Below are 20754 nucleotides of genomic sequence, written 5' to 3'. Positions count from 1 at the left end.
CCCAGACCCATTTTTTTTTTTTTAATGACATGAGCATTTTGAGAAGTAAGCATAGAAACAGCTATATTTTCAGTAAACATGTCATTTGTAGAAACATCATATTGATCTGATTTCAGAGACATTGAAATCAATGGGAACTGCAGGTGCTCAGCACCTCTACAATTCAGATCATGTTTCTTTTAGGCCATTAAGTATGGTATGGTCCTACTACAAAAAAATCCTCAAAGGTAAAACAATCCTGTCCCCTAAATGACACAAGTAGAAGACTGATTCAACTACATTCTGTTTCTCACAAATGTTATGAGTCACAGCATTTTTCAGTTTAATTCTCCTTGTTTGCCAGGCCCTCTGTCTCTTGCTAAGCTGTAGACGCTTACCTCAGTGACACATGGGTTGTATTTTTTTTTTTCAGTGCTAATTATACTTGTTCCGATTTTAAATAGTACACATAAGTAATGTATTTGAGGGTTAATAAATTGTAAACATATGGTTAAATCCAGTAATCAGCTCAGTTTATTGAACTACTAACTTGTGTCAATATTTTGGCTTGAATCTGTGCTAAACAAAATTTGACATTCCTGTAATTGCTTTGAAGACACATGCAGTATCTAGGACATTGATTGTAGCTGTTTCTTCACCCCCTGCTAGTGCATCTTTGCAGTGTATGCCTAAAAATTTATAAGTGAAAAAAATCCTGAATAAATGCTAAGCAAAGACACACTCATAGACTTTAAGGTCTGAAGGGACCATCATGATCCTCTAGTCTGCCCTCTTGCACATTGCAGGCCACAGAATCTCACCCATCCACTTTTATAATAGACCCCCTAACTAGGGATACCAGATAGCAACTGTGAAAAAACAGGAAGGGGGGGCAGGGTTACAGGCGCCTATGAAAAAAAAAAGTCCCCAAAAATGGGACTGTCCCTTTAAAAACGGGACATCTGGTCACCCTAACCTCTGGCTGAGTTACTTGAGTCCTCAAATTGTGATTTGAAGACTTCAAGTTAAAAGGAATATTAGTTTTGGCTCTAACACCAACAAGAACAATATTTCTATAGAAAAATAACTTGGGAAAATACCGTTAAAGCAAAGGCTTCTGTGAATAATTTTTAAAATTTTGTTAGTCTTTGTCAGTCCTCTGTCCCAGCTCTACCTGAAAATTTTCAGGTATGTGTGAACCTTACTTTGCAATTGCAATAGTCACTACAAGTGTGCTCATACAGAAGCCTCACTGTGAGTTAATCTAGCAGAAAAAACAGAATACCACAGTGACCTCCATCTCTGAAAAAAAGAAGGTGGCTGCAGGACAAATGGAACCCCGTCTTGTATACCTTTCCATGGAAGATGGATGACTCATTGTACAGCTTCATAGGGTGCAGCTGCATACAAAAAAAATGACAGTTGTCAGTCTTATTGGACCATATCTCCATATGCACTTTACCATAGGCCACTCCTGTTTAGCAAAAAGAGCAGCAGTCCATGGGCTCCATCTGCATATTGGATTATTGCAGAGGTGGGTCTTCTTCATGCTCAGTGGATTTCAGCGTATGAAGAATGAGGTAGCTGCAGGCCCAGTTGCAGAGCTATGCAGGACCAGGCGTTGTCTCAACTGCACAGGGATGCATCTTTCTATTAAGAATGAGAACTTCATTCCAGAGCTGCCAGGGACCCCTTTGCCGTATGACCCATGAGGGCATTTCAGAAGCTGTCAGGGGCCATGCTGCCTGAGAGAGAACGGTAGGAGCAGGTTTTGGTGTGGACTGCCTGGGAGGGAAGCTATTCTAGCATATGGAACACAATAGCAGCTGCAGGGCTGCCAATGCTTTCAATAGTTGGTGTTTTTTTTCTTAAACCCTCAGCTCCCGGAGTCATGTGACTGGTACTCTCAGCCTCTATTTTTAAAGAAAGGCGGCAAGCTCCTTCGCAGAGCTCCTCATGGCTGCTTGAAAACGTGACCCTCCCCCCAAGGCTTGGAAGCCAGACGGCAAATAGAGCCCAGCGTTCAGTGTTTTTGTTAAAAACCCCACCATTTTGTAGCCTCTCTCATGTTTGACTGGGGCCCTGTCTCAAGGTCGGGTGAAGGTGGCCCGGTGAGGCAGGTGGGAGCCATGGGCCTTGGCTCTGCAACCTGCCATTGGGCAGCCCAGGCATCAGAGTGGAGGGGGCCTCTGCAGTGGCTCCCTGCTATGAGGCAAAGGTGGGTAAGGCCCTGGCACCGCAGGTCCCAAGGGCTGGGGGCCTGTCTGAGGAAGACGGTGGGATTCCTGTGGGGGAGGGACACTGCTTCCCGACTGTGAAATGAGCGCCAAAACTACTTGAGTGGACTTGCGCCCCTCACTACGCATGCGCCGGAACACAGCCGCGTCGGGCGCCAGAAAGCGCATGCGTCCTTGAGCCCCTCGCTAGCCTCGGGGTGACACGGGCGTAAGCGGACAGGTAGAGGGAGGAAGTGAGCGTTCGTTCAGGGGGCTGATAGGGCGGGGAGGTACTGCGCATGTGCAGTGGGGTAGCTAAGCGGCTGGCGCTCTCCAGCTGCAGAGCGCGGCTGAGGTGGTGCGCGTGCGCATTGTGAGGACTCTGGGTGTTGCTGCCGCCGCTGTCAGTTCCGGCTGTTTGTTCGGGAAGTGGATCCGGCCCGGAGCCGCCGCCGCCGCTTGAGGAGACCCCACCTCTCGCGCCGCCCGGAGCTTCCGCTCCCCACCGGCCATGGCCAGAGACTACGATCACCTTTTCAAGCTGCTCATCATCGGCGACAGCGGTGAGGCGAGGAGCGGGGCCGGGCCTAGGGGGTGGCGGGGCTAGGCCGCTCCCCGGGGCAGGAGCCCCCCGCGCCCCTGACGGGGGAGGGGAGCGAGCTTGGCGGCGTGTGACCGGGAGAGAGGCCTGTGGCGCCTCGCGGCGGGGTAGCGCCGGGCCGGGGGGCCGGTCTGTGCAAGGGGCGATGCCGCCGGGCGGGGGCACGGCCGGGCGGTCTGTGCCGGGAGTGGGGGTCTGGGTAGAGGGAGTGGGGGCGGGGTGGAAGGGCTGTTCTGGTGTTTCGCTGGCTGACCAGGCTTAATGCCCGGTCAGATAGCGGCGAGGGGGGTGATACTCATTGAGCAAAGGCTGGAGGCAGAAACTTCTATAGACTGAATGGCTGCCACCTCCTAGTCCTGCCAGAGCTGCAGTGGTGGCTTCTTATCCACCAGTGGGAGTGAAAACACACCCTCCGTCAGCCAGCTTCCTTGGTGGACTTCTACAGGCTTGCCCTAACTGAGTGGGGCTAATCCTATCTCACCACGGGCCTACGGAGAGGCCTTCTGCAGCTAGAACGAAACGGTTGTCTCCTTTGTTTTTACAGAGTCTCTTTTTAACCTGTGGAACTTGCAGCCACAGGGTGTTGAGGCAAATAAGTTTAACAAGATTCAAAAAAGGACACGTGTTTATGTAAAGATAACATCAGCATTTACACTAGCTAGGATAGACTGTACAAGGGCAATCCAACCTCATGTTTTCAGGGCATATGCTGTTGTCTAGCTGGGATCAGGAAGGAATTCCCTCATAATATAACCTACAGTTAAGTACAGTCTAGAGGGTTTGGTCTGGGCTCAGAATGCCCTAAGGACTGTTGTTTCCAGTGTGTCAATTCCTATGTTTTTAACATTAAAAATAAAGTTTTTCTTTAGTATTTAAGATATGCGCAGCTGAAGCTTTGTGTATGTGTTCTTCAACTTAGAAATAAGCTTTGGGTCTTGTTTCGATCTTTAAAATGGAGGAGGAGTATGTGTTGGATGTATATGTTCCATCTACTAATCATGGGTGCCTAAAACCTTAACCTGTTGGTTGAAGATAGGGAAAATGTCTGATCTTTGACTTTAAAAGGCTTTGCAGAATTTGAAACACTTTTGAAGGGCAAATAATTGAATTTACCATCTGTCACGTCAGTTGATCTATTTTGAAGTGCACCAGAAGTGCAGGTGGGGGATTTCTACTTCTATATAGGGGTCCCCAAACTTCACCCAGTTAAGTTCCATAGTCGCAACCCTTCAAGATCCTGAAACTTAATTTAAATAAAATGGAGTATATGGCATCCACCCATATCTTTTAACAGAGGTGTGACCTGTAAAGACAGCAGGTCCCAGCATGCAATGTGGCATGGCCATTTGGATAAAAACGGAACACTGCATGATCCTAGGAACCGTCATCTCAGTAGGTTTGTAGCTCCCTATCAAAAGTGGTTGAGTGTATACTACGCTGTGGCTCCCTCAGTGCTGCTCCTGGGGCTGCAAGAAAGATAGGATTAGTGTTTACAGAGTCCTTATTTTAAATAAGGTCCTTTTTTTTTTTTTTTTTTAAAGGGGTATTCTTCTAAAACCCAAGGAGAGGAGGGCACATGTGGTAGCATACTGATAGCTTTACTAGAGTAGAGTTTAAATACTGTCTTCCTTGCCTGCCAGTAGGTTTCAAAACAATTTAGGCAAGATTGGTTATTTGGAGAGAGCCCTATTTTAGAGAGGAAGATTTTTCTTTTGATCAGTTAAATCTCTTTGCTGGCATTTCTTAACTTGGGCAAAGCCCCTAATCACTGGAGAGTGCCCAGTGTGAGAAACTGTGCATGACCTGATTGTGAGAGGACTGGATGCCTGCAGCTTGGGGTTCTAACAGTTAAATCCACTGTAGAGCTACAAATATTGATTGTTAATGTTTTCTCTTTAATCCCAAGAGGAAGGCTTTGTCCCAGTTTCCAGAAACATTTCATTTGCATCATTAATTGATCTTTACAGAAAAGCCTAGTGTTAAGAAGTGCAATGTTGTTGGATGGATTGTTACATTTCATTTGCACAATATGGAATTGTGACAGAGTTTAAAGGACAGTAGGTTTTCGTGTTTAAAACAGATAATTTTGAAAAGATAATTGTAGTCTTAGCCATCCAAATTGTGCCAAAAATTTTAAAAATGAAATGTACAGATAGTTAGTCTATCACTTTCTACTTGCATGCTTATGTCTGCTCTTTCATTCAGCTAGAGCTGGGTTTGTTTTGAAAGCTGCGATGGGCAAATTTATGCACTACTAGATTTCACAAAATTAGTAGGCAAGGCAGTGCTTTTGAATTCTTTCTTTCACATGAGTGGAAGAAGCTCTACTGACTCTCTCTCTCTCTCTCTCTCTCTCTCTCTCTCCCTCTTCCCCCTCCCTCCCCTGAACTTAAAATGTACGTCCATAGGAGGTGGGGGGTCATGGGCAGTGTGGTTTCTCTGTATATGAGCAGTGTGCTTTATAGGCAGTGTTCATTCAGTGAGATCGGTCATCTGGGGAACAGCTAGAATTTCCTGAATTCCGGAGGCTTGGCTTTTTGTTACAAGCCTTTTGGTGATTGCCCTTGGTCAAGCCATTGTCCACCACTGAAGAAGATCCTCCTGACAACATGCAAGTCATATGCTCTCCAGGGAGTTCTACAGTGTTGTTTGCAGCTGGTTTTGTCTTAAATGTAGAGATGCAGTCTGATAAGACTATAACACCCAACATGTGGTGTTGAGGCCACTTGGATCGAGATGACATGCTGCTCACTGGGATCTGTAGGCTCGGCAAGATGCATCTTTTTGAAAGCTGATAGTGGTTGCAACAGTGTTTATTATATAATTTATATGAAGCCTTTGGGTTCTTGGCATGTTGCTAGTGCAGCCCTCTCTAAAGTTTGGGCAACTGTTATCATCCACCTTCTCGGAGCTTAGGGGTGTTCAGCATCCGGCAACTGTAACTTGGCTGTCAATATTGCCTTCCGTATAACACTCATCTTCTGTGAGAGGCTACCTTTTCTGCTCTTGATGTTTAGGCAAGTACTGGCTAGGCTTATGGTCTTGGCCTATGAGACGTGGATTTTTGGGATGGTAGGGAAGATCTCCGTTTAGTGTTATGGGAGGTTGGAGGAATCTGAAAAGACTGTGAAGAACTATAGGAGCTTTGTGCAGTTGTCATACAGAAATCCTGTGGATTTGTTAATAGTGACTGTATTAACCAGTTTCTCAGTGAGTAGGCAACTTAACACGAGTAAGCTCTCACCTGATAGACCAGAGGTGGGAAAACTACGGCCCGTGGGCCACATCCAGCCCGCAGGACCCTCCTGCCCGGCCCCTGAGCTCTGGCCGAGGAGGCTAGCCCCCGGCCCCTCCCCTGCTGTCCTTCCTCCCCCCGCAGCCTCAGCTCACTGCACCACGGGTGCAATGCTCTGGGTGGTGGGGCGGCGAGCTCCTGGAGCAGCACAGTTGCAGAGCCCAGCCTGACCCGGCACTCTGTGCTGCGCGATGGCGTGGCTGGCTCCAGCCAGGTGGTGCAGTTGTAGCGCCACCGGTGCTCCAGGCAGCGTGGTAAGGGGGCAGGGACCAGGGGGAGTTGGATAGAGGGCAGGGGTGGTCAGGGGGCGGGGAACAGGGGGTTGAATGGGGGTAGGGGGTGTTGGGGGGCAGTCAGAAAGGGGGGGTTGGATGGGGCAGCTGGGGGCAGTCAGGGGCGGGGGTAACGGGGGCAGTCAGGGGACAGAGAGCAGGGGGGTGGAAGGGGCAGGGGTCCCGGGGGGGTGCCATCAGGGGATGGGGGAGGAATCAGGGGGTGAGAAATGGGTGGGCGGGGGCGTGGATAGGGGGCTAAGCCACGCCTGGCTGATTGGGGAGGCACAGCCTCCCCTAACTGGCCCTCCATACAATTTCCGAAACCCAGTGCATCCCTCAGGCCAAAAAGTTTGCCTGTCCCTGTGATAGACTCTAGTTTTAAATGAGAGGAAATAACATTGGTCAGTTACTGTGATCAGGAGAGCAAACTGGAGCTAAGGGTCTCTTCTAAGAAGCAACAAAAATGACTAGCTGGGATTTCCTCATGCCAAAACCCAATGGGTTTGTTGTGAAGGAATCGGTTCTTTGTGGTGGATTTTATTGGAAGCAGGTGTGTGCAAGATGTTACCATGAAACTGGAAATGCTGGATTGTGATTGCAGATTGTTTAAGGAAAACCTAAATGAAGTACTGTTCAAAGCATTTAAAATTGTTACATGAAACATCTCGTGCAAAGGGTGCAATTTCAGAATGATCCTGCAGTATGGAATACTTGCTGCTTCCTGTTAGATGACAGTATAGAACAATGGTTCCCAATCTTCTTGAGCAATTGCACTAGTTTACCTTGGCTGTGTTAGTCTGTGCTTGCTGTCTTCCATTAAATAATGCCCATTTTAACCCCAACTTGGCAGCACCAAACCCTGATCTCAAGGCCTCAGTAGCTCAAATTTCATTGTGGGTTCACGTGTACATGATAGAATGGGAGATAGGCAGTGGTGCTCAGGCCTGGCACAAAAGATCACAGAGATGGGATTTTTTTAGACTATCTGCTAGGGATGCCTGCTGTAGCATTATTGATCCAGAAACTGAAAGTTGGGGAATTGCAATGGATAACTTGAGATCTGACCTGCAGTTCTGTTTGTGTCAGATTTCTCCTCTGAGGCTTTGGTCAGGAACTGATAGAATCAGATTATCTTCCAGAAGAAGGAATTAAATGGGATTCAGAAAATACAGTGAATGAAAGACAAAATACCACCATCTGTTACTTCTATTCTAGCAGAACTCAGTATTTTTTTCTCTCTCAGGTGTTGGCAAAAGCAGTTTGCTGTTACGCTTCGCAGATAATACTTTCTCAGGTGAGTGTTCCCTTTCCTCCAGTGGTGAATTGGCTGAGTGCTATCCTAGCACTAAAGAACTCTCATCCTGGGAGTTCACTTAACCTGGCACTGCTAGCCATTTTAGAAATCTGTTATCTTCCCAGCTCCATTTCTCTTGGCGCGCCCACACAAAATCCTTGCATTTTGATTGTGAAAATCGCGTGGTATCTAGATCAGTGTGAATCCTGTGGAAGAGTTCAATTTTTTAAATGTCCATTGCACCATGCAAACTTCTGCCCATTGTAAAACCTTCCATTGATCCTGTGGGATTAGGATTGATGAAGTACTATAGTTAAATCATTATAATTTAATTCTTTGTAACATGATTCAGAGTTATCAGGAGGAGATTAATATAATAGATTGTAGTTGAAGGAAAGAGTGATTCCACTAGCAGTTTAGATAAATTTTGCCCTGCAAGCTCTCAAGAGTAAAATATTTGTGTATTTGTTACCCCTCTTTTGGTTAATTTGGTGCTTATTCTCAACCACTGGTATGGTGTTGGAATAGCTTTCTTGAAATAGATTTTTTGCCACTGGATTAGATTTTTTGGCCTCAGTGGTAGAAAATAGCCTGGTGTCTTGAATGATTATTATACAAATAAAAATGTGGCTTGAGATACCTGTCTAAAAGGAGCCCAAATAGATTGGGGAAACTGACAGTGCTCCTGAAGCTACCACCAGCTGCAGCCTAGACATGTGTCTTAGTAAATGTGATAAGTCTAAAGGGAACAAGGTTTGGTGTTCTCACTTGCATACACACTTCCTCTCTGTAGGCAGCTACATTACCACAATTGGAGTGGATTTTAAAATCCGGACAGTTGAGATTAATGGAGAGAAGGTGAAGCTACAGATATGGGACACAGCTGGACAAGAGCGTTTCCGGACTATCACATCGACGTGAGTATAGTTGGGCTCCTTTGAATGTGGCTCTAAGCTTAGATATTATGGGCTTCTTGGAATGCAGCTTGGCTATTATAGATTGGCAGTTTCTCAAGTATGTGGTTTATCTGTGTTTGTGGGGATTCTTCTTCAAGCTCTCCCATGACAATTAGGGATGAAGGATTTATGGTTAAGGCACAGGACTGGGAGGCAGGATTTCTGGATTCTTGGCTATGCAACAGATTTTCTGTATGATCTTGGGCAAGTCTCTTAATTCCGCTGCCTCTAGTTTCCCAACTGTAAAACTGGGAATGTTTCTCTTTTTTTTTTTAGTACATCAGTAAATCTAGCCTCTCAACCTTCTGCAAAATGTGCTACAGAAGTCCAAAATATTAATCCTCTCTATTAGTTTTGTAGTTTTAATGAGGAGTTTGAGGTTTAAGAATTCAATGTCAAATACGTGGATTCTTTTTGGAATTGCGAATGGTGAAGGGACATTCTGATGATTAGATTAAAGTACATAGTGTTCTGTTGAAACGGACACCAACAGAATGTTAACCTTCTTCTTGGTCTGAGGTCAGTTCACGCTCATTGTCCTTTGAACAACTGCAGTGCTTTTCCTGTTCCTGAAGAAACCACACCCTGAGCTGCAGCTGCAGCACTGAGAGCTCAGGAGAATGAAATGTTTTTGCTATGACTGGTTACAGTGGATTTGGGCTGCTCAGAGTGGTGTTGGGGGAAGAGGAAGGAAGATACTTGGAAATGGATCCTTTGTTTCCTTTCTGTATAAAATAAAATTGTACTGGGAGGACCCAAGTGCCTGTTTTCTCATACACTTTAAGGCCAGAAAGAACCATTGTGATCATCTAGTGTTGTCCTCCTGCACGTTGCAGGCCACAGAACCTCACCCACCCACTTCTGTAATAGACCCATAATCACTGGCTGAGTTACTGAAGTCGTCAAATCATGATTTAAAGACTTCAAGTTACCGAGAATCCACCATTTACTCTAGTTTAAACCTGCAAGTGGCCCATGCCCCATGCTGCAGAGGATGGTGAAAAATCCCCAGGGTCTCTGCCAATCTAACCAGAGGGAAAATTCCTTCTTGACCCCAAATATGGTGATCAGTTGGACCCTGAGGATATGGGCGAGATCCACCAGCCAGACACCTGGGAAAGAATTCTCTGTAGTAACTCGGAGCCCTCCCCATCTAGTGTCCCATCTCTGGCAGTTGAGGATATTTGCTATTAGCAGTTACAGATGAGCCACATGCCATTGTAGGCAGTCCTGTATACCATCCCCTCCACAAAACTTACCAAGGTCAGTATTGAAGCCAGTTAGATTTTTTGCCTCCACTGCTTCCCTTGGAAGGCTGTTTCAGAACTTCACTCCTGGATGGTTAGAAAACTTTGTCTCATTTCAAGCCTAAACTTGTTGATGGCCAGTTTATATCCATTTGTTCTTGCGTCAACGTTGGCACTTAACTTAAATAACTCCTCTCCCTTCCTGGTATTTATCCTTCTGATCTATTTATAGATGGCAATCATATCTCCTCTCCTCCTTCATTTGGTTAGTCATTCACAACTGACTTCTCCTTTGGCTTCTGTCAATTAACTGAGGCAGGTCATTTTTCATATAACATATCCGGTAACTACGCCAAAATAAAAAGCATCATGGGGTTTGATGCCTTTGGGAGAGGTCTGGATGTTTAGAAATCAGTGAACTGTGCTCCATCCCTTTTCCTTTGCATTTCTTCACTTATACTGCTGGAGACTTTTTTCATAAAAGCATTGCAGACTTCGCTACTTCTCATAGTGATCCTGTGCATGACATCACTTCTTGTTTCAATGCTGTGGCCAGCTTCAGAAAGGAAGTGGTGAGGGGGGAGGCAGTAAGGCACTGCTAAAGTTCTTATCAGCTGTGCATATGGGCCACTTGTTCTGGCTGAATTTGTGCTGAGTCAGCAGTGCACCTTCCTGTTTTCAGAATTGGCAGCCACACTTCAGCTCTGAGTTAATGAGCCCTGGTTTACAAGGCTATGGGGGCTGATGCAAGCTAGATCCGAAAACCACGATGCCCAGCAATTAAAGGGGAATACCAGGAAATGAGACTTACTTTTGAGGACAGGAATAGCTGCAGAAGCGACTGTCTAATATAATGTGTAAACCTTTTGCTTCTCCTTCCACTCACAATCGTTTAAAAACAAGAACTTTTGAGAGTCATAGAGGATGCTTTCTACATGAAGGTTTTTGGATTTCCTGATGCATTTAGTGCTATTGCTGTTACAACTTCTCTGAGTGAGCTGAAGACAAATTGTAATATGAGGGGGGAGTAACGAGCCCCCTTGTTTTCCCATATTGCAGAGTTTTTGGGGTAGTTACCAGCCTGCCACAGAACCTTCCATGGACAAGCAATAAAAATGTCCAGCTTTGCACACAACTGAATGGACATTTTTGCTTTTCAGCCCCCTATGGGACATGGGTGGCCCATACTTAAGGAAGAAGTGAAAAAGCTGCTCCAAGACTGTATTATAGTAGAGAAGCTTTTTCCTCTGGCTAGGTGGGCTGGCTGTGGCATGCTGCTACTTTCTCTTTAGTTGGCCAGTAGGCATGAGGCGGCAGCCTCTAAGGTGGACCATATTCCCTATATAGATAATAAACAGCAAGATTGTGGATCCAGAATTTTATTGTCAAGGGAGTAACTGAGTTGCAGATCAAATTACCAGGTTATAGAGTGTACAGAAGGGCTTGGCCAAACAAAGCATGGGTTGGGTACTAATACATTGTCAACAGCATGGTTGAAACTTTAGGTTGCTGTAGCGGTGCCTATTTGGATTGAAAGGGGAAAGGCTGATCCTTGGCTATTGCTATAGACCAGTAAATCTTTTTTGCAGATAAAGAGAGTCTACAGGTAGGTGTCAAGTCAAGTATGGTAAACAAGCTTGAAGTCTGAGAGCATCTGTCGTAATAGTGGTGGGTTTGAAGTGCTGCTGGGAAGACTTAGAATTGCAACATGACTGAACTGAGTGCAAGTCTGTAGTACAAAATGGGAAGACATAAGAAGCTGCAGTCAAGTCATCTCTCTGTAAAAGCCCAACATACTTAAGTTACAGAAGCTGAAGACGACACAGGAGCTGTTAAGGAATGTAAAGGAAGCTGAGCAGGAGAATTATTTTTGAGAAAGCCAGGAAAAGTAAAATAGACTGAAAAAATCCTACAGTAAATAGCAAAATGTCAAAGGCAGCAAGACTGTGTACATATGAAATAATTGGGGGTCTTGGGGTTATTGGTGTCTAGGTGGAGCAGTGACTAGAGCACTAGCCACTTAACTTTAGAGGGCTGGGTTGACTTTCTCCTAAATCCAAAGAGAATTTTAGTTTTGACCTGGTAATCCCATATGTGCACATCACAAACCCTCTGGGGACATTGCAGGTCACGAATAAGATGTGAGAGTTGCATGCACTGCATCTTTCCATGCTTGGTCTGCTCAAGTACATTTGTGAGTATAGAACAGTTTTTAACAGGGTTGGTAGTTTATATCCAGTCCCCTTAAAATAAGGATTGTGTGGGCTTAATCAAGGAGTGAAGTAATTATAGAGTGATTAGCTACCATGCATTTGTAGAAGAACAGGGTGGAGATATGTCCAAGTCAGGGATCAGTTTTCCAGGACAACAGAAGTAGAGTTGTGGTGTATTGAACACCAGATATGGTTATTAAAAGATTAGATGTACTTAGTCAACAAAAATTCTGATTGCAGATTATATGCATTCGTGCATCTGACAAGCAATAAGTAAGGAAATGGTGAACTTTAACAAACACTGAATTCACTCCAGTCAGGTGAGATTCCAGAGGACTGGAAAAGGCAAACATGTAGACTGTAAACCAGTGAACTAACAATAACGGCTTTGGAGATGCCATACTGGACTAGACCAACAGCCCACCTAGTTGGGTGTCCTGTCTTTGACAGTGGCAAGTTTTGGATGCTAGAGGGAGGTGTTAATCTCCAGGCTGTATCTAACTTTATGATACAAAACCAGAAAATAGAGGGAGATTTTTTTTTCCTGATCCCGGGTGGTGATCCGCTTATATCCTGAAGCATGAGATTTGCTTCCACTTGTAATATAAAACAGACTACCGTAACTGCAGGTGCTATTGATAAATGTCTAATCCCTTTCTAAAAAACATATTAAGCTTTCTGACTCAATAGTATCCTGTAGCAGCAAGTCCCACATGCTAATTCTAAAATGTTTCCTCCTTTTATAGGAGTAGCCCTAGAAGAGATGTAGTGGGAAGGTGTAGCGGGTTGATTTAAGGATATCATTGTTTAAACAAGCAGTCCTGGAGTTTTGTGAAGATTTACTACACTGTTTTATAATGATTCAATAATAATGTACTTACAGCTTAAGATTTTACAAAGTTTTGTAGAAAAGATCAGGGTAATGTTTATAATGCATTTATGCATCTGTATGAACTGCAGGATTCTCATTCTCATTCTTTTATTTTAATTTCTTATGATGCAACTCCAGAATTTAAGCTTTCGTACATTTCAGGTCTCTAGTTTCCTGGTTGAAAGGTAACCTTCAAAGGGTGAATTGACCCAGTAATCTTTGTCTGCGGACATTTTGAAATAATAACTTGGAGGTATGAGTAGCCCCATTCATCTCAATAGGACATTAAATCGGAAAACCGGTGATGCTTTAAACATCAACAGCTATTTTATGACTATTCTTTTTAGGGAAACACCAAGTTACTATGCTTCTCAATTGTTGGATGTTGTGGCAGATATTGAGTTGCAGGGGGCAGCTGTTTGTCAATGTTTTCAGGAATGGGGAATGAGGATTTCATTCCTCCCTCCTTCAAATTTAAAATGACCTCCATCCTATCCAAAATAGGGAGGAGAAAGAGAAGATGCATCTTCTCCTTGGTATCAAAAGCCTCAATTGTTTCTTAATTGTCAAAAACACAAAACTGACTCCCACTCCTTCCCGGGTGCCAAAAACCCCGTCTGTCCCCTACCCATCTGCCAAAGCCAACAACTTCCCCCAGGCAATTTCTGTAAAGCAGTTATGTGTATTTAGTGCGGCACAAGGAAAATTGAAAGTATGGCCACAATGTAAATCAATAAAAAAATATAGTGACAGTACTGTGCTGCACTCAGGGGTTGCATCAGTTATTTCTAATGTGCCACTTAAGACACAAGACCTTGGATAAGATTCATGGATAGTGTAAAATGGGGCAACTAGCTTAAAAAAAAGGGGGGGGATTAGTATCCGGAAATAAAGGTAGTCATAGATTAAACCATCAGGTTAATGAAATGTTGAGTGAGATCTCAGACAATGAAGAAAATTGTAGTTTAGCATAGACAAATGTAACATTGTGGGGGGAGAAATGGGTCAACCTGAAGAACATATGTTACATGAAAGAGTCTTCCAGTTCAGAATCAAGAAGAGGATTTATATGTAAACCATCTGTCCATTGCCCAGCACCAGCAAAACCAAACCAGATACAGTACTAGGTTTGTTAGCAGGCTGAGAGAGCACAAAACAGGAGGTGCTGTGCCTATATGTTAGGCCCCAGTCTGGAGCAGAGCTTGTAGTACAAGTCACTGTTTCACATGGAAGAATATTTTTGATGCTGACTGCAGCCCATGAGGGTAAAGATGTTATGTAGTCTAAAGAATCTAAGTTATAAAGGAAATTTCATATTTTTTCTGTTTGAGGAAAAGATGAATTGGCCTAACAAACTTCAAAATCATGAAAGGATTGATTGAGAGAACTGGTTAAAGGGTTTAAAAGTACAGCAAAATCTAGAAAAACCGTTTGGGATTGAATATTCGTGGTCTAAGCTATTTCATGCCAAGGGAATTGAACACGTGGCATATGTTTCTGAGAAGGCAATGCAAGAAAATCGATATGCCTGGGTTTCTTTCTGGAGAACGTAAGAGTAGAGATGAGAGCGCACAGGTAGGCAGACAGGGTCGGATGGTGGCCTTTCATGCTTCTGAAGTGTGGTGATCCTATGCAAAAAAGTTGCAGGGCACCTAGTTGCAGCCACCACCACCACCTGGTGATGTGAAACAGAGGCCAAGACAGAACAATTAGCGGGGAGAAGCATAGCTGAAAAGCCTTCTAGAGATAGGAGTACTTTGCACTTCAGTGGGTGAGAAGCACTGAGTGTGTTGCAAAGGTCTGATATCATTAATTCTTTTTCTCTCTCCTGCTGGTAATAGCTCACCTTACCTGATCACTCTCCTTACAGTCTGTATGGTAACACCCATTGTTTCATGTTCTCTGTGTATATAAAATCTCCCTACTGTATTTTCCACTGCATGCATCCAATGGAGTGAGCTGTAGCTCACGAAAGCTTATGTTCAAATTTGTTAGTCTCTTAAAAAAACAGATGAGGATACTGAGGCAGAGATGTTAAGTGATTTGCTCAAGCTGTTATGGTGAGTCAGAGGCAGAGATGAAAATAGAAATCAGAACTAGTCTGAAGTGTAGCCCAGTTGGTCTTGCTCAGTTTCACAGTGCACAGATGGATTGGGGTGTCTTCTGTCTGGGGAAGGATTAATTCAGCAAAGGGAGAACTAGATTCAAAGTGTTGGTCGCAGTTGTCATCTCTAAAGAGCAGAGGGAGGAAGAGCCCTTGTGGAAATGCTGATAGCAAGAGATTTGTCTCTGGAAATCTTGAAAAATATTTCTAAGGGAAGTGCCTCAGTTTGGCTGCTGTGAACTTCCGCATTTGCATTAGTAAAAGCTAATCCTAGTCAGACACAAGAAGAGGAGGAGGAGGGGAAAGACAGGTAAACGTGAAAAGTGCATCTAGTAAAATAACTCTTGGAGTGGTTCTACAAAGAAAACCATTTAAAAAAACAAAAATGCCAAACTATTGGGAGGGATCAGTGTTAATTGTCTCAGTGATTTACAGAGCAAATTTGCTCAATTCACAAGTGAAAGGTTTCTTTCTGAACTGCCAGCGCTGCAAACTCAGCTGGCCTCTGAATGTTAAGCTGAACGTAAAGGTTCTTTCCTTCATGCATATCATTGTACTAAAGGTTTTGCATGCTATAAAAGGTCTTCAGTGGTGCCTGCACTGCGCCATTTTTTTCAGTGTTTGCACAGGTGAAATAAATTGGAACTTAGTGAACAATTCTGATGCACAAAAAGAAACTGAATCCATCTCCTTTTCTTATCTGTGTTGGTTCTGCAGGACTAACTGGCTTTGACTGCATCTCACTTATTTTTAATCACTAAAGGTAGCAGATATGACTGAATGCACATATGGAGCAGATCTGTTGAGTAGGAAGGTGCTGTCAGTACACAGTTGCTTTTCAGAGTAGAATGGGATTTTAAAGCAAAAGGAGTAACTGGGGGCTAAATAGCAAAACAGACTTCTGAATAGTTTATATCTGGAGATCTGATCACAAATTAGACTTGTTCACGTTAGTTCCTAATGAGCATTTTTCACATTTCAAAACTACTGCACAATTTGGCATGATTTAACTATCTTTGCTGGAAAGCCTATGGCTGGAATAGTGGGTGCTGTTGCCAGAGAGGAACTGGAGGCACCTAGAGATGGAGGGGAGCTTGCAAAATTCCTTTCCTGACTGCAACCATTGATCAGTCTTTAATTTGTGCAGGAACCAAGATTCAAATGAAATAGGAAGGCAGTGGAGGATGGATTGCCACTGTCTGCTTTCACAGCTGGAAGATCATGCTTATCCTTGTTTGGGTCCCAGGCAGCCCAAACAGGACCTGTAGGAGCAGGTTTATCAATATAGGGGCTCTGAAACTTGTTCATATGGGCCAGCTGAGCAGAGAACTGTGCATGTTTAGGGGCAGAGCATGAGCTGATAGTTGCACATTAAATGACTCCCAGTGGGGTCAGGGGGTGATCTAGAGGCCCATTCCAAAGGAAGGTGTTCGGGATAAGGCCAAGCAGCCTGAAGTTTTAACTAGCATCTATGTCCTTTTCCCACCCCCTAGGTATTACAGAGGGACGCATGGGGTGATTGTTGTCTATGATGTCACCAGTGCAGAATCCTTTGTGAATGTAAAGCGGTGGTTACATGAAATTAACCAAAACTGCGATGATGTCTGCCGGATACTGGGTAAGCTCCTACTCTCCTGCTGCTTGTTCTGGGAAGCCTTTGCTATGGCAGCCTGGCCAGCGTAGGAGGTGTAGCACTGACCTTTTTTCCTTTTTAGTGGGAAATAAGAATGATGACCCAGAGCGGAAAGTAGTGGAGACGGAAGATGCCTATAAATTTGCCGGGCAGATGGGGATCCAACTGTTTGAGACCAGCGCCAAAGAAAACATTAATGTGGAAGAGGTAATACCCTGAAGGGAATAGGAATATGGCTACTTTTCAGAAGTAACAGGCTAGGAATGGCAAATATTGCATCTGTTAAAGGGAGATGGAAATTTTACTGTGAGGAAGCCACATACCAACAAGAGTAGGAGGGGTTTTCATTGCTGTTAGTTAGCATTTATTCTGCCTGGGGAGGAAGAGTAACCCTCCGTGTATGCAAACTGCAGATGAGCAGTTGCAGTGGGAAGGAGAGAGATGGGGTCAGGTGGAGAGGTGCTGAAGATCCGATGACCTTTCTTCAGTGCAATAAAGGTTAAAGCTGGAGGGCGAAAATTAATAAAAATGCATCAGCCTATTAGATATTTTTCCCAAGAGATCTTTTTTTCACTGCAAGTACCAGCCTCAGTGGAAGGGAATGCTAGACCCTGAGTCATTAGCCTTGGTGGCGCTGTGGGCAAGTAAGGATTACGCCAAACCCTGACTTGCTCTTCTTGGTGGCACTGCTGGGCTAGACCCTCATTCGCTGGTTTTAGTGGGGGAGGGAAACGTGGGGCTGGACCCCAATTCACTGGCCTTTGGAGGGGTTGTGAGGAGAATGTGCTGAAATCTGACGTGCTGGTCTCAGTGGCATCATCTCCTTCTCTGGAGGGCACCCCCTCCGCAGCCAGCCTGCACTCCCAGATGGTCTGAACTTGATTGTGTTTCTCTTGCAGATGTTTAATTGCATTACAGAGCTGGTTCTGCGAGCAAAGAAAGAAAACTTAGCAAAGCAGCAACAGCAGCAACAGAATGACGTAGTGAAGCTAACTAAGAACAGTAAAAGGAAGAAGCGGTGCTGCTAATGCCATTTCCCTGTTGCAGAGACTCTGCTCTGACAGATCAGCCCCTCCTAGACTTGGGCTACTTCACTGGGGCAGGCTTTGGGAGGACTTTCTCAGTTTTGTGCCGTTATTTAAAGATTTTTCTCCATGTTTTCTATCAAGAGGCGCTGGCACCTTACCATGTTAGTGCCAAGAAAGTATCGGATGGACTCTTGCCCCTTCTCTCCTCCCTTGCTCATTCCAGTGCGCCTTGTAGACAAGAAAGGACGTTGCCTACCAAGTGGACTGATTAACCCAAGAGTTTGTACATAATGTATATTGCTTTAACCAGCCGCACCTCCCTCTTGTCACTTTGGCTTATGCCTTCTTAATGTCAACCAATCATGAACTGCAGAGTTATCTTTTTAAAGATAGAATACCAAGTTCTTAACTCGAGGAGGCTCCAGGCTGACAGCGATTGCTGCTGGGGGCTTGGGCTTCATTTTGTTTGGGCTCCAGGCTGGCAACTGGTGCCCCTGGGGCCGTTGGCTTCACTTTGAGTTCCAGGCTGTTACTGGGGCTTCAGCTTCATTTTTCTAGGTTCCAGGGTTGCTGCTGGAGCCTGGGGTTTCACTTTACCAGCCCCTGGGCTAGCGGCTGGTGCTGGGTTTCACTTTGCCATGCTCCAGGTTTGTGGCCAGGGCCTTGGGTTTTACATTTGCTTTGTGGTGCAGCTCAGCTGTATCTGCTCTTCAGGTTGTATCAAGATATTTAAAAACAAACCTGCAAAAAATGGGATTTATTTGGATTTAAACTTTAAAAAAAAACAAAATGAAACTAAACTCCTGTGACTTCTGCTTCTGGGTCTGCTGGTTGTTCCAGGCGAGGGTCCAGACTCTTCTTGAGAGCAACAAAACAGTGTGAATCTGCCAAAAAAAGCTCTTCGTGTTGCCCTGTCCACAAATAGATCTGAACTCAGATGTGAATGCCGGTGGCAAAGCATTGCTTTCAAGAGAGATGGAACATGTGGAAGTGAATCCAGCTCTTTTGGTTGGTGTCTGGATCCCACAGTTGCTGCAGGATCATTCCCAGGAGTCTCCTGACAGAGATGACTGCTCTCGCTAACGTAAAGAAATGGAAAGCTATTGCTTGCATTATGTGGTGATGGTTGTGGGTAGGGGTTATCTCTGGTAACATACTCTGGTCTCACTATGCTGAACAAATAGCATTCCCCGGGCCGCCTTTGGCTTTTGTGGGAAAATAAGGGCTCAGTTCATCAGTCCCTGGATAGATATGCTCAGAGGCTGAGACTGTCGTAGCAGGAGCACGGTCTATTTGGGCTGCTGAGTAACGTGTTCATCAACTGATTCTCTAAGCAAAAAAGCAATTCTTTTGAAATACTGACCGGAAAGGGGTGGGGGTTTTGGCTTCATACTTGACCCTGAAGATAACACAGCACTCGGGTGTCGGCACATGGTCCTCTGGAATCACTGGCCTTAGGTTTGGTAGGGCATGTCCCACTGACATGCATGAGCTTGGACTCATCCCAGTCACACCCAGGAAAGGCTAAATTGAAATCAGACTTATTTATTTTGCCTGCCTTTTTAGATTCTTATGGTTTGTGGTAAAAGCCCTGATCGTACAATCACATCACAGATCAGTCTGACTTTGAAGATTTTTTTTTTTTCATGCAAACCATGAACGTGTGACAGGTTTTTAACCAGTGCAAGTGTTGGGAGTGTATAGCAGCTGCCTTTTCCCATCCCCCGTCTCTTTTCTGCACATATCTGTCCATGTTTCATTGGTAACCCAAGAGTAAAAATGAGCTGGGGATAGTGGGGTGATACTGCTAGAGTGAGCACTGCATGAATGACAAGACGGGCATTGGTTGCCTCTGCAGGTGGCAGCAGAAATTACACCAGGCATCCACCCTATGTGCTTCCAATGTGGAGTATAGCATATGTACCAGGAAGGAGGTCTGTCAACCTTCTCTAGCCCTTCCTATTGAAATGGAGCTGGCTTGTGCCACAGTTCCCACTCCGTGGGCTCGACTTGAAAGACATTGATGGGGCTCGTGTGCTGAAGAGTTTGTAGATCTGGGTAGGGGTAAAGGGTATAGGGAAAAGGAAAACCCTGAATTTGTTGGAACTGATACAATAAAGTGAGGAAATGGTGCACCTGATCTGGAGTGTTTTGATGTGGAAAGGTTAGTTCTCACTGAGTCCGGGTCTCCGTGGCCACAGGTGTGAGCTTTGCCAATCCTGCAGTCCAACTTCCTGGCTTGAAGTGGGATTTTTTTTTAGTGCTGCCTCTACTGGCTGTAGAGGAGCAGCTGTCTACCTGCTGCTGCCACTGAGTATTAAACTGAAAGGGGGAGGGAATGGGGACTGCGTCTCTAGTGGTGCTGGTGTGAAGTTTCCTAATGTTAAGCGATGGAATGTCTAACTGGTTTGCTAGGATTATTTCTGTATTGACAGTTTCTAATTATGCTTTTTAAATAATTTTAAAAAACTAAAAATAAAGGTTACAAGCTGCCAAATCTTCCTTTTGAAGGTCTGTTTCCTCTGCTGTCCAGCATCTGGAGCTGGGTTCTCTCCCTGGCTTGCCTCCATCCTTGTTATTTCTTTATGGGTTGAAAATTGGTGATCTGCATTTTATTCCTTCATTCCTGTCCCCAGGTAAAGCTTTGAAGACTTCACTTGCAATTACACAGGGTAGAGCTGGAGACTCCAGCAGAGTTTGGAGCTCTTTGTTAGAGGCAGGAGAGGACAAATATTAATAAAATCAGAGACTCATTTTTTTTTCTCCCCACTGCAATTTTTTACATTGTGGGTCTACCTCCACTTAATGTCCCCCTCGGTACTTAGTTTCTCCCCCCATGTGGACAGCGTTATGTTGATGGGAGAGCTGCTACCGCTTCTCAGGGAGGTGGATTAACTGTGCTGATGGGAGAAATTCTCCCGTCGGTGTAGGAGCGTCTTAAGCGCTGCAACTGCGCCAGTGCAGCCAGGGCCGGCTCTAGGCACCAGCCAAGGAAGAACGTGCTTGGGCTGGCCCATGTGAAGGGGCGGCGCTCCGGCCGCG

The 20754-nt window shown here is 44.9% G+C and overlaps 1 protein-coding gene across 1 annotated transcript; it reads left to right on the top strand.

Moving 5' to 3' along the window:
* Positions 1-2341: 2341 nt before the first annotated feature.
* On the top strand, positions 2342-20209 carry RAB35 (RAB35, member RAS oncogene family). Its single transcript, XM_037878655.2, has 6 exons — positions 2342-2758; positions 7610-7660; positions 8454-8577; positions 16545-16669; positions 16767-16891; positions 17584-20209. Exons 1-6 carry the CDS (start codon positions 2707-2709, stop codon positions 17710-17712), a joined length of 606 nt encoding a protein of 201 aa, XP_037734583.1. The 5' UTR covers positions 2342-2706; the 3' UTR covers positions 17713-20209.
* Positions 20210-20754: the final 545 nt, after the last annotated feature.

The sequence above is a fragment of the Chelonia mydas genome, chromosome 15, assembly GCF_015237465.2.
Source record: "Chelonia mydas isolate rCheMyd1 chromosome 15, rCheMyd1.pri.v2, whole genome shotgun sequence".
In the NCBI taxonomy this organism is placed as follows: Eukaryota; Metazoa; Chordata; order Testudines; family Cheloniidae; genus Chelonia; species Chelonia mydas.
Note: the sequence above shows the minus strand (reverse complement) of the source record. Positions and strands in the feature narration are given on the sequence as shown.